The sequence below is a fragment of the Corvus hawaiiensis genome, chromosome Z (assembly GCF_020740725.1).
Source record: "Corvus hawaiiensis isolate bCorHaw1 chromosome Z, bCorHaw1.pri.cur, whole genome shotgun sequence".
Classification (NCBI taxonomy): domain Eukaryota; kingdom Metazoa; phylum Chordata; class Aves; order Passeriformes; family Corvidae; genus Corvus; species Corvus hawaiiensis.
The window spans coordinates 43694694-43707985 of NC_063255.1; the positions used below are offsets into that span (position 1 = coordinate 43694694).

Here is a 13292-nt window from a genome sequence, read left to right on the forward strand (position 1 = left end):
ATAATAGACACTTGACAATTTAAAAGGAAGTGGAGGGCGGCTCTAAATGAAAGAAGAAGAAAAAAATGTTTGATGCAGGAATCTCTGCGAGCTTAGTAGGTTTTCACAAAATTCCGTCATTTTTTCTATCATGTCTTTTCTGAGCACATTCTCGTTTTCCTCTGTCTGGAACAGCGGAACCAGCTTTTTTTTTCCAAAACCAACACTCCATGGTTCACACGCTTATTTTAATATAAATGATAATTTATCCGTTTTAAGCAGGTAAAGTATTTGTATAGTATCGGCATGGTGTTATCTGCAGATCTGAAAACTCCTTTCTTCTAATACAAAAAAAAAAGTCTACCCTAGAAATTACTGTTTATATCCCTAGTTATCCCTTTATATGTTTATAATCCCTTTATTTGTTTATAATGTTTGTTCTCTGCTTTACTTTCCTGGCTGCGGCGCTCCGTGCAGCGCTCTGCGGTTCCTCAGGGAGGCAGGTCCTGGCAGATGCCCGCGCGTCCCACACGACTCCCCCGGGCAGGGAGGGATGGAGCGGGGTCGCAGCGAGTTCGGAGCAGAGGCTCACTCCATCCCGCTTCCCGGTCGATGCCGGCTCGGGGACGGGAGGAGGGCACAACGACCGGGCGGAGCGCACCAGGACCAGGCGGAGCGCAGTGAGGTACGAAGCTGCCAGGACCTGCCCAGGGCGCGCGTCCCGCCGTCCCCCTCATCCTCTTCACTCTCCTCGACCCTCTCATCCCTCCTCATCTCCCATCCTTTTCCTACTCCTTTTTCTCCCCCTCTTCCTCCTCCGCCGCCGCGGCCATGGGGAGGCTGAACGCGGTGATGCTGCGGTGCCTGTCCCGGGAGCTCTTCAGGGTGCTGACCGCGGTGAGCGGGGCCGAGCCGGGCAGCGGGGCCGAGCCGGGCCGGGCCCGCGGCGGGCGGGATCTGCCTGTGGTGCCGCTGCCTCCCCCGGGGCTCCGTGCTGGCGTGTCCTGCTGGGCAGGGCCTGGGTCGTGCTCGTATTCCCTTCGGCCCCCCGGTGCGGGGCAATCGGGAAGGGCAGAGGAGTCGCTGGGGAAGCTCAGGGGTTCTCTGAGGATGCCCAGGGGGTCGCCGGGTGGTCCCTAGGAATGCCCATGGGGTCCCTGGACATGCCCGGTGGTCATACGTGTGAGGCAGTATCACCAGCGTCTCCGTTCCTTCCGCTCCCTGTGGCTGGGACTGAAATCTAATCGGCCTTATCTTCTTTCTGTTACCGCAGGAATTCCCCGGCTGGATTGTACATGAGCTCCCAAGGGGCAGTCATGCGTTAAAACCTTTGTTGAGTCTTAAAACATAAAAAGTTAGGTCTTAGAATCTGTAGTCTTTTAAAGTTGCATCCTCGGAAAGGAATTTTACTGTTAAGCAGGATCTGATCTTTGACTGTTGAATGCAGGGGCTAATAAATCTATTTTTAATTACTCTTTTAGGTGGAAATGGGCATGAAGAACGATTAAATAGTTCCTGCTAGTTTAATTGCTTCCATTGCCAGCCTTAAACATGGTGGCTGTAATAAAATCTTGCATGAGTTGGCGAAGCACAAACTCCTTGCTTACGAACGAACTAAAAGTGAGTTCGCATTCTGTGTTTGTGTGTCCCTTTCTCATTCTGTCACCAGTGCCTCACAGTGGTACCAGCCCAGCAGGTTGGGATGTAGGAGTGTTTGTTTTGCCTCCTCTTGGATTTACCCTGGGAATATGGGTTTGTGCAGCACCAGATGCTCTGTCTTCTGAGCTGCTCGTGCCTGTAGAGGTGACAGGCAGAAAAGACATGAACAGTGACCTTCTTTGCTCAGAATAAAGTGAAAAGGATCATCACTTAAAGCAATCAATCCAAATGAGTGATATCCTCACAGTTCTGGAGCAGACTGCACCATCCTTGGACATTTCACCCCCTCAGGAATGGCTGCTGAAGCAGTTTTTATTATCTGCTATGTGACAAGGTTGTGCAAGTCTTTCCCCATTCCTTTCAGCCTTTTAGTTGGATCTGGCACTTCAAACACAGTGGGGAAGTCTATGGAAAATACCCATCCCTTTTGTCCCAGTTCTTCAGAGGATTGAGGGTTGCTCAAGTTCTATTTAAAAGTCTTTAGCATTCAGTCAAATTGGGCTGATAAGAGCCAGGGGGTGAAATATTACTTGAGTGTTATGTACTGTAAACTGAAATGAGAAACAAGATTAAATTGAGATTTATTTTAAATGTGACTTATGCATAATAAAGAAGGAAATGTTCTGCTGGGGTTTTTTCCCCCTAGCTGTCCAGGGTTATCGATTATCTAATGCAGGATATGATTACCTGGCTCTGAAAACTCTCTCTTCCTGACAAGTCATCACTTCTGCAGGGAACCAGATGGGTGTTGGCAAAGAATCAGGTAAAAAATATAACGTTTTTAATAATTATTTTTAAGCAAACACATCTGTAATGTTGCAGGTACTTTGCTAAAATCCAAGTGAGTTTTCCTCTGGTAGCCACATCAGTACATCTGTCAGACACCAAGATTTATGGGTCACTTGTTCAAATGCTGTGTGGGGCTTCTGGCTACATTTGAGTGTTTATTCATAAGAGTGTAATCGTATTTTGTCCATTTTGTCTGGTTCTTACTTCATCAAGGTACTTTGCAGGCAGATGCTCGTTGTGTAGTGCTTTGTGAAGAGTTTCACATTTTAACAAAAAGATAATTTCATCTTTTTTATCCCACTTAAAAATAAGGCAGTAAAGTAAAATAGGCTCAAAGCTATTGGAACACTATCTTGGTTCCTCTTGTGTTCATATGTAACTTGTGTAATTGGAGAAGGGGATTATCTGGGTGCAAATGCAACACTGGGTATTTGTTAACACTGTTTAAATCAAGAGTTTGGCCTCTTGGGTTGCCTGTCTGCTCAGCAGGAAGGAGAGGCTCTTCCAGAATGTGATTGAGAACACCAGAAATATGTTAAATATGTTTCAGATCCCATCAGTGGGAGTGGAGTACTGTCAGCTTTTAACAGTAATTTTTTCATTTTCAGATCTTTGATATACACTATGTAAATTCAGCTGCCTTTACTGACTATACCAGAAACAGTAAGAAGTGAGGTAACAAACGTACACTGCACTTTACCAGCTTTTACTAGATACAATTTATTTGTTAGATCTGTTCCCTGACGTGTCTTCCAGATATTTATATTGTTGTCAACGAAGAGGAGCAACAGTTTGCACTGAAATTGCACCGGCTGGGGAGAACCTCCTTCCTCAACCTGAAAAACAAACGTGACTACCACAAGTACAGGCACAAAATGTCCTGGCTGTACTTGTCCCGGATAGCAGCAATGAAGGAGTTTGCCTACGTGAAGGTAGGTGGCCACTCACACAGTGCCAGCAGTGGTGAGACACGCTGGAAGATGCCTCTCTGGTAGGATTTATGCTTCATTTGTTCTTTTTCCTGATGAATTCTAAGTATACATTTCAGACACTTTCAGTGCTACATGCTTTGTACACTTCCCAAAATGAAGCTCTGCCATGGGGATCCCAAGGAACTGAAGCAGGTGACATGAGAGAATTTCAGATTGACGATGTTATTTATGGGTAGGTAATCTATATATCACCAGCTCTGCAGTTTTTCCTTTAAAATTTCTAGCATGAGCTTGGAAGTAGTTGTTATTTCTTAAAATTATTTTTTAATTTACTGCTTTTTCAGTTGTTGGTTGGCTATCGAGGGAAAACTTTCCGTCTAGAGCAGTGTTCTGATCTAAAAAGTCACATATTGTTCTGCACTGTGGGAAAATATTTCATTTCCAAGCATATATTGCTACTCTCAAGAGTTTTGTATTTTTTACTTTAAAAAATTTTACTTTGTATTTTTTTGTTTAAAAAAACACAGCTATTGTAGAGTAATTGAAAGATTGGAAACTAATTATTTATAGAAAACTAGTTTTCCATTCTCCTTTTGTGCTATTCAGGAGCAGTATATATATGAAATATTTTTATTTTCTTGTTCTTTTAAAAAAGAACCATGATGGGCTCTACCAGTGGCCCCCACTGAGCGAGAAAGAATTAAAACCACCATTTAGAACTTCTGTATTGGTGCAGGTGATCCAACTGGTAAAGAATCATGTGTTCAGGACTTGCAGGAATTTAACTGTGGGGGTCAGTTTCCCTGAGCAGAGGCTTGGGGGAGGACTAACTGTGTGCTGAAAAGCAGTAGTAGCTTAATACCTAAATAACAAAAGCTGACAGTACTCCACTGTCAGCTGTATTTATGTTGTATTTTCCATTCTGTTGTGTTTTTCTTCCAGAAGCACAATAGTTAAACTGTAGGCAGTGCAGTCTCTATAAACTTGGGAGTTTTATTTGTCTTTGCAGAGAAAGGTCAGAGGCTGTAAGGCTGTCTTCCATCTTAAGGACATGATTTGAGCAATTCATGCTGCTACCATAGTGATGTGTACTGCTTGTCTTAGGTGTGGGTTTGTCAATAAATGTAATGTTTCCTTAACTATTTGATTTTAATTTTTCCCTGTGTTGTCTCTTTCCAGGCTTTGCATGACAGAGAATTTCCTGTCCCCAAACCCATAGACTACAGCAGGCATGCAGTTGTTATGGAACTTGTTGATGGATATCCTCTGTAAGTAGTGAAGCTTGAACTGTCTGTGTTACCAGAGACCCTAACAATGCTAGGTTAAGGGTAACAGGATGAGGGTTTTTCCTTGTTTTCTACACAGAAGTTGCACATTCTATATGTTACTTCATATATATTGAATACAACATCCTTCATGTTCTGAGCTCCAGTTTGTGATCCTTGCTCTGGTAATTCAGGTGACTTTGTAACTCACTGTTGTAGAACTTCTGCACTGTTTATATAGAATACCAAATACAATCTGCTTCTGCACCTTCAAAAAAAATTATTTTGGTTGATTTTTCCAGCATCTAGAAACATTAAATATTGCTGAGGTTTGTATTGGAAGGATTGATTTGGCTTTGAATGCAAAAGGCCTGTATACTTGATATACTGTAGACTAACCCAGGTCTAACGCAGAGATTTAAAGTGTCTTTATGGAACAAATCTGCTTGTATAGTATTAAAGATCTAAAGTGGGCAGTGTAATCAAAAGGGAGTTAATTCCAAAGTGTAGCAGTTGAAGAATAACATGTAAAAGACTTTGTTATAGTCTGTCTCCCAACCTTCATTTGTTAAATAGTTCCACGTCCATCATGTAAACAGAATACTTCAGGATTCCTTGTGGAAGTCTGCAGTGGAAGTTTACTTTTTTTTCCTTTTCCTTGCATAATCTAGAAAATACAATTTTGTAAAAGAAAATGTCATGTGGCATTTGAATTTCAACACAAGAAACAGAATTAGTTCCTACTGAGACCATAAGATTACCTAAAACAGGAGAGGGACAAAAGCTGCTGCTCCATTATTTACGTAATACATTATGACAGCAGTGCTCAGTGGGAGACAGTGAGTGTGAGTTTAGATGAGGTTTAGCCTGGGTGTAAGGAGATGTTTTCTCCTCTTGAGGACAGAGAGGCAGTGGCACAGGTTGCTTGGGAAGGTTTCAGAGTCTCTCTCCATGCCCGGAATTTTCTGTCCCAGATACACAAAGCCCTGAGCACTCTGATTTGGTCTTAGATTTGACTGAGCTTTGAGGAGAGTATTGAACCAGAGACCTAAAGATCCTTTTAATTTGAGTTACTCTGGCATTGTCAGATGTTTTTTATATACTTTGTCTGCATTTTTAAACTACATTTTCTATGTTTAGAATATTTTATTTTATTTAACTTTTCAGGTGCCTGGAAGATCCTGCTGTTGTCTACAGTGAATTAATGGATCTGATTGTCAAACTTGCCAAACATGGCCTGATCCATGGGGATTTCAATGAGTTTAATCTGCTTTTGGATAATGATGACCATGCCACTTTGATTGATTTCCCTCAGATGATGTCGGCATCACATGCAAGTGCTGAAGGGTAGGTTCAGATTTAAAGGTGTTTTCAAGGTAAATCTGAGAAATCTGATGACAGCAAACAGTCAACCATGACTTGTTTCCATAAGTCTTTTCCTGATTCTTTTTCTACCATTGTTGTTAGGCAGTACAAACAATGTTCCAAACAAAAAATGAGTAGGAATGTCTCTGTAGAATAAATAAGTAATGAATTGCTTCTCAGAGATAATAATGTTGTTAAGAAAGGCTTAGAAATAAAGTGCATCCTGTTCCTCTTCCTAGGTATTTGTCTTGGGATCACTAATAGAAGTTATTTTCAATTAAAACCAGTAAAAGACAAGAAATGTAGAGTAAAAGTTTGTCATTGTGATAGACTTCATTGATTTTTTCATATTTGTACGATTCTGGTTTTTTACAGGTATTTTGACAGAGATGTTAATTGTATTAAGGAGTTCTTTAAGAAATGCTTCAACTACAAGAGTGGGTTCTTCCCGGCATTCAAAGACTTCAGGTAGAAAAGACCAGACGAGTTTGAATTGTCCTGCTTATGTCACTAGTGATGATTTGCTGAGAAAAATGGATGCCTATGAGAGAAATTTAAAAAGCAATAGGCCAAGCTACACAATTTCAAATTACATTTTTGTGATTCCTACTGTGTTTTCTTCAACCAAAGTCACTCTAAGTGGTTTTCAAAAGCTAAAGTATGCTTTAAAATCCTATGCAGCCTCCTTTGTCTTGTAACTAAGGAAGAGAGGTCAGTCTGTATGGGGAATTACAAGGTCGAGTTGGGTTGTGAGCTGTAAAACCTGCCTGCAGAGGCACATGGCAGCACAAAGGAGCACAAGGAAGCACAGAGAGGCTTGTCTCCACCGGGCCCTGGGGGGAGGAGGTGTCACACGGCAGACCCCTAGGAAGTGCACTGCTGATGTGACAACACAGGATAGGTCACGCCATGTAAGGAAATGCTGTGCCTTAGAAAAGTGTATAAAACCAACTCACTCCTTTGAATAAACGATTCCGATTCCCTGCCGGTCTGGGTCCGAGATTCAATTGCCGACAAGGCTGAAAGCCTGATCCAAATGGCAAATGTCCAGGAAATGTTAACAGTGATGCAGGATCAGCCTGATCCAAGCCTTCTGGAGTCTTGAGGATTAATTTGGGTTTCAATTTTAAGTCTGTTTTTAAAATGCTTGTAAATATGGTGACTGCCTCTTCAAGCATGATTACATTCAAACTTTTCTTCCTATATCATTTGCCTCTTTGACAAAGTAAAGTAATTTTTCATTTTAAGACCAAAGCTGTTAGAATGAAAGCAGTTTTATTTCATTCTGAGCACTTTTCCTAAGGAGTTCCACACTTCAGTCAGTCTGTATGTCATACCTCTTATTATTCTCTTTGCTTTAGCATAATTTCAACTAAAACCAAATGGTATTCCTGCTAAAGTAAAAAAATTTCCTGTAAATAAGCATAAATGCGGGTAATTGAGATGGAGTTAGGAGTGTTTTTCTCTGACTGAGTATGGCAGAGTTGAGTTCAGCCTTGGAAAAGGCTGAAGGGCCAGCTGTGCCTTGGAAGTCCAGCGAAGATGCTGAGAGTTCTCCAAATGCTTTTTTTAAGGACAAAAGCATAACTGAAAGTGGTGCTGAAGTGGAGAATCAAGACAGGTCAATGAGGGTGCTGTGAGGGTAAGGAGGACGAAGACAAGTGCCCTGAGCTTGTCGACTCTTCAACTTTAAATGAGGAATTTGGGCATTACAGGTAAAGATTCTTACTCGGTATCCTAACAGTGTAGTTCCTCCCCTCCCCATGGTAAATGCAACTCTTTCAAGCAACTCAAAAAAGACTGCTCTACTACAAGCTGCCCTTGTTTAAACTGAAGAGTAAAAATTCAATTTATTTTGAAAACATTACAATCAATATGTTTCCTATTGCTTCCTTGATTCTCCAGCTGTGTAGTAGTATTTATTAAGAAAACAGGTCTTACACTTACTTTGTGAACCAAACAATTTTCTGTGCTGGATTTTCCCCCCTTTTTATTTATTTCAGTTAATATTGATAGTGAAGGAGTTTCTGGTGTTAAAATACAACTTCTAAATAGCTTTTATGATAAGTTTGTAATTCAAATACTCTGTGTCAAAGCCAAATTGTTTCACTGCTCACTCAGCTGAAGTTAGCAAGAACAAGCTTCTTGGACTGTACTATTAAAATAGATTGCAGTGTGTATTGTTCTGGCTTTTAATTCCTTTCCTGACACACTTAGAAACTCCTGCTTGGCTTCAGACTAGCCCCTTTTATGTGAAATTCTGTCTCTTGAGCCCACCATCTATGTGGATGCAGAGGTCAAGCTCACACTCCTCCTCACCTCCTTTTGCTTTTCAGTTAAATGACTTGTCAAAACATTGGGCAGGATCGGAAATGATTTTTTTTTAGTGCCCTGAGGCTTCACTTTGTGTGATTGGTATTTATGTGGCTGTTGTGCAACAAATCCTTCTTTCATAGAGTGCCTGACTTGAACATTCAGTGTTCATATTTAAAAAAAAAATAAAATAAAATAAAATGTATCACTTGCATGTTCTGTTCTGAGTTTTCAGGTTATAGCCCAGAAAGTGAAGACTCAAACACGGTGCTCGTAAAGGCAAAGAATTTTTCTCTTGAATACATTGATTTACATCTGTTTTAGTATGAAGAGTGCATCATTGCAGTTGCTGGGCACAGAACAAGGACTAAGAGCATCACATCAGTCAGAAGTGTTGGGGGCTGTTCAACCATTCCCCTGGTAAATATTAATGTTATCATCTAATTTACTTTCAGACCACCTTAAACTGCACAGAGCTGTTATCTCCTATTTCTAAAATTGTTCTCTGGCATTAATCATCTTTAAAAAGACTGTTACCATCTACCTCTGCAGTTTGCACTTCCATGCCCACATCAATATAGGACTGTATATAATATATATAATCCTGCTGCAATTCTTTGCAAGGAATGATTTCCAGCACTCTCCTTCATGTGTTGTTCTTTATTTTCTCACTGAAGCTCCGCATCAGCATTAACAACTCTAATTTACCCAATAACAGGCTAATTCATGTTAATGTATTTTATTGCACTAACAGCATCAGTTCATTCATTTTTGTTGGTAGCCACGATCATTTTATTTTTTATTTTGAATGGATGCTTGAGTCAAGATTTCATTTGGCCTTTCTCACCTGTCTTCTTAGAGATTTCTATGAACTCACCTTCAGTAGTGATCTCATTGGCAATTTGATTTTGTCTTTCTGCATTATGTAAATCTGGACATTTTCAGCAGAATTTAATGCATTTTTCTTCAACCCCGGGCTGCGCAGTAGGTGGTAGATCCACCTCTGACACATTCACAGGTGTTAGTCTGTGAAGCAGACTTGTTCTACACAAGGTGCCTGTGTGCCTCCAGTACTCATGGAAGAGTTGGCTGCTTTACTCATTCACGTTTGGATTCTTTTTTTTTAAGAGAAGTATTTTAAATACACAGCAATATGTAAATGGCATGTACGTACCTAATTTTCTGTTCTAAAAGAAATATAAAAGCACTTAGCAGAAAAGCTTTCCAGCAATTCATCAACATATCAAACCTTGTTCTTCACTAACTTACCTTGCACAATGCTTCCACTTACATGCTTTTAGGCTGAGTAAAATACCCTTCCTGCCCATTTCTGAACCTTACTGTAGCTTTTGAGTGTCAGAGCTAAGGTAAGAATGTGTATAACAAGGTATTTGTAACATGGGAAAATAATTACAGAGCTAAAAGTGCAAAGTAATGGCACTGCTGTAAGAGCCACTGGGCTGCTTAGAGCTGATACTGCTGCAAGTGTTTATCTTGTTTTCATGCAGCTTGCTTTCTGTCAGTGGAGAAAGCATGTTAAAACATAAAAAGATTCTTAAATTAATCACAAAAAAAAAAAAGCTTGCAGGCATTGTTTCCGTAAACCATGGCAGTACTGGCAATAGGTGGCAGTCATAATTTGCAGACTACGCCAGAAGCATCATCATGAATTTTGTAAAATCATCTATTTCACATGAAGTAAAGTTATCTTTCTGTACTTGTATGAATCTTTACATACATTCATGTAACTCACTTAGAGGAAACGAGGGGAATGGTCCACAATTTAAATAATTACTTGTGAATCTTACCTGAAGCATTTCTCTCTATTTGCTCACATTTAGGTTGTGATGATGGAAAGACAAGTGGGTCTTTCCTCCTAGTACTCTGGTGGAGAAATAGATTTTGGTGAATTTCTGTTAGATTACATGTCAAAGACGCATGGTATCTGCCTTGCAAAATTTCTTCTAGCAAGCTTCCAACAAGATGTGATTCCACCATGATAAAATAGATGACTGCCCATCTGTCTTAGCCACACTCGTGTTAAGGAGTTGTTGTTTTCCATTAGAATCATTCACATTTTTGTCATCTAAACTTTTAAAAATACCGGAGTGCTAAAAAAAATGGGAACAGAGCAAAGAATTCCTGCTGGACATGAAATGTTCTACCATATTATGAGCTTTTTCATTTTTGTGGAAGGCGTGTGTTTTGCACCAAGAGGTGCTGGTCCTTTATCATCCCTGTAAGAAACAACAAACAACATTGAATTCTAAGGTAGGATTTAAAATGCTGTTTATTAGAGCTTAGACTATCAAAAGATGATAGCACAGACAACCCCACACATCTCTAGATGCTGTGAGTCCTGATGGTGTAGCATTGAACACACAGAACTCCATGCAGACCTTGTCCAGAGCAGAGAATCTCCCTTTTTTTATTACTTTCTTACAAGGAAACAACTCTTTTCATAATTTCTACAGTCAAGGTGAACATCATGAATGTTCATGTTGGTCCTGAAAAAGTACCACCTGTGTGTCTTGTCTTAGTGCTAAATCCTCAGAAGGTTCTGATCTGGTCTGTTTGTTTGTAGGAGCTGGTGAAACGGAAGATAAAGGGACAACTGACCAAGCAGCAAAAGTCTGCTCTGAGGCAACGGCTCTAAAAAGAGGAGGCAAATATTTACACCAAACAGTGTCGAGAAAATATGCACAACATTAAGTCAAGCTTGGATGCAGCCACCTTCTGGGAATAATTTATTAAAGCTCCTGTGGAACATGAGCAGTGTACAGAACTGAAAGAATTACGCTAATTTACCTTTGCTATAAAGGAGCAATCTCTTCTATGCAAAGCAGATGTTTTTCTGGAAACCAATAAACCTCATTGTTTTCCTGTGAATTTGGCTGGGAGATTGTGTGTTGGAACCCTGGGCTCAGAAAATTTAGTTTCATGGGATACAGTAATATATATGTAATAAGATGGAGGATTTCGGGTGTAGGTTAGTTCTGCTTTCTTCTTCCTTCTTCTTCACAAGCCTGGGTGATCTCATATTGGTTCAAAAAACCTGCGTTGCCGAACATGAATGATTAGTTATTGGATCGTAAGTAAAAATAAATTAGTTGGCATTCCGTAATTGGGTAATTTGGGATTTAAAGGACCTTGGAAGGTAGAACTCTGGGGCCATTTCCACCTTGTTAATTTAGAGGCACATTCCGTGCAGCTGTACCATAGATAAGAAGTAATAAACATCTGAGTCCCAAGAACAACTCTGCGTCTCCTGTGTTTCAATCCGAACTCTGAGTAAAAGAACTCAGGAAACAGAGGCAGAGAAGAAAAGGAACAGAAATGGAAAATTTAATAATTGTGTTTTGTGTTTCTAGTCAGCACCATTGACTGTAATTTAGATTGTATCAGTAGTACTGGTTAAGATCAGGACAGTAATTTTCAACAGTATCTCACTGTAAATGAATCATAGTGTGTTTGCTGTGCAGAGGATTGCTCTTAAGAGGCAAAGAAGGAAAAATTTTAAAACCAGTTTTTGCAATGATGCTGAATTTAAAAACATGATCACTCCATATGATGAATATGCATTCTTTGAAGCCAACAATTCTCATTTTTATTTTCCTTTACTCCAGTACTTCACATAAGGATTTTAACTGAGCCTGGCTGCCCTGTCTCCTCTCTGTTCCACCCTGCCTTCATTTCATCCCCCTGGGCATGTGCCTCAGGCTGGAGATTGAGCTTCTGGGGAATGATCATGGAGCAGATTCCAGGCCTCCTCACCACATTCAATCCAAGAAGCAGCAACTGCTCTTCAGACTGTAATTTCCATACTGTTCTAACTTTTGTTAGAATGTGAATGTAACTTCACATTTTCTGTAATTTTACCCCCACACTTGGGTAGTGCTGAATTTAACTGCTTTGTATTGCAAAGTGCATTGGCACTCTCACGTGTGAAGTATTGAGCCTTTAAAACATGCTATTATAACCCAGACCCTATAATATTTGTTTTACTAATATCTCTGTAAATATAACATCTGTGGTTAGATGTCTCTCCAAGTGCTGAAAGGATGGAATCATGCCCTGGGTTGCAGTGAGCACTTGGGGAAAGGAATAAAGTGGTTTGGCAACAAAGGAATGACAATGTGTAGGGAACCTTGTATCTGCGTAGTGAAAGAAACCCCAATTCATTTTTCTGTTTAAATGTTAAAGGGAAAAGCAAACCCCCAGACAAACAAAACATCAAATACAAACCAATTAAAAGTAACTGAACATTTACAAAGAAAAAATAAAGCTATTGTGATTGTGGTGTGGCTTAGTTACCAGAAGTAACATTTTCCCCCTAAAGCTTTTTGTCACATTCAGTGCCTACAAGACAAGCTAATTCTGTCGCATTTCCCACCTGCTTTGACTTCTGCTAGAACAGCACAGCAGCACTTTTAATCACCAGATCTATTTTGGAACAGCACTGAAGATGGGAAAAAGGAGGAAAACCAGCACTGGAGTGCAACATCCGTATCTGCAGGCAGTTTCTGTAGGTGGCAGCAGCCCACGGCAATGAAAAAAGAAAGCATGCAGCAACTGCAGGCAATCTAGCAAAAAGGCAGGTTCTTGCAGAGGGGTATTTTCCCAACTGCGACAGCCAAGCGCAGAGAGGCTGTGCAGACTCCGTCCTCAGAGGGTTCCAGACCAGACAGAGGCCAAGGTGACCTGGCCTGTCCTCACAGCTCATCCTGCTCTAAGCAGGAGACTGAACTAAGTGACCTCTCGAGCTCTGTCCCAACCTGAAGTTTCCTAAGATTCTTCCCACTGGGTTCAGATTCCCAGGTTCTAGGCATGCCTAGAACACAAAGCAACACAATGATCAAAGGAGAAGGAATTCCAAGAGCAGTGCAGAACTACACAACGTATAAAAAGATTTACTCATAAAACTGCAACAGTATGTTCCTGAGGAACAACCAGCAGCCCACATTCAGAGGGGATTTCATGCCCTTCTCCA

The 13292-nt window shown here is 40.6% G+C and overlaps 1 protein-coding gene across 1 annotated transcript; it reads left to right on the top strand.

Annotated features, from left to right (window-relative positions):
• The first annotated feature begins 673 nt into the window (after positions 1-673).
• Positions 674-11559, top strand: LOC125320014 (serine/threonine-protein kinase RIO2-like). Its single transcript, XM_048291926.1, is given in 9 exon segments — positions 674-876; positions 1461-1599; positions 2285-2401; positions 3184-3359; positions 4539-4627; positions 5792-5971; positions 6365-6457; positions 8627-8722; positions 10887-11559. Coding segments are annotated over 9 exon segments (966 nt in total). The 5' UTR covers positions 674-810; the 3' UTR covers positions 10897-11559.
• The last annotated feature ends 1733 nt before the right edge of the window (positions 11560-13292 follow it).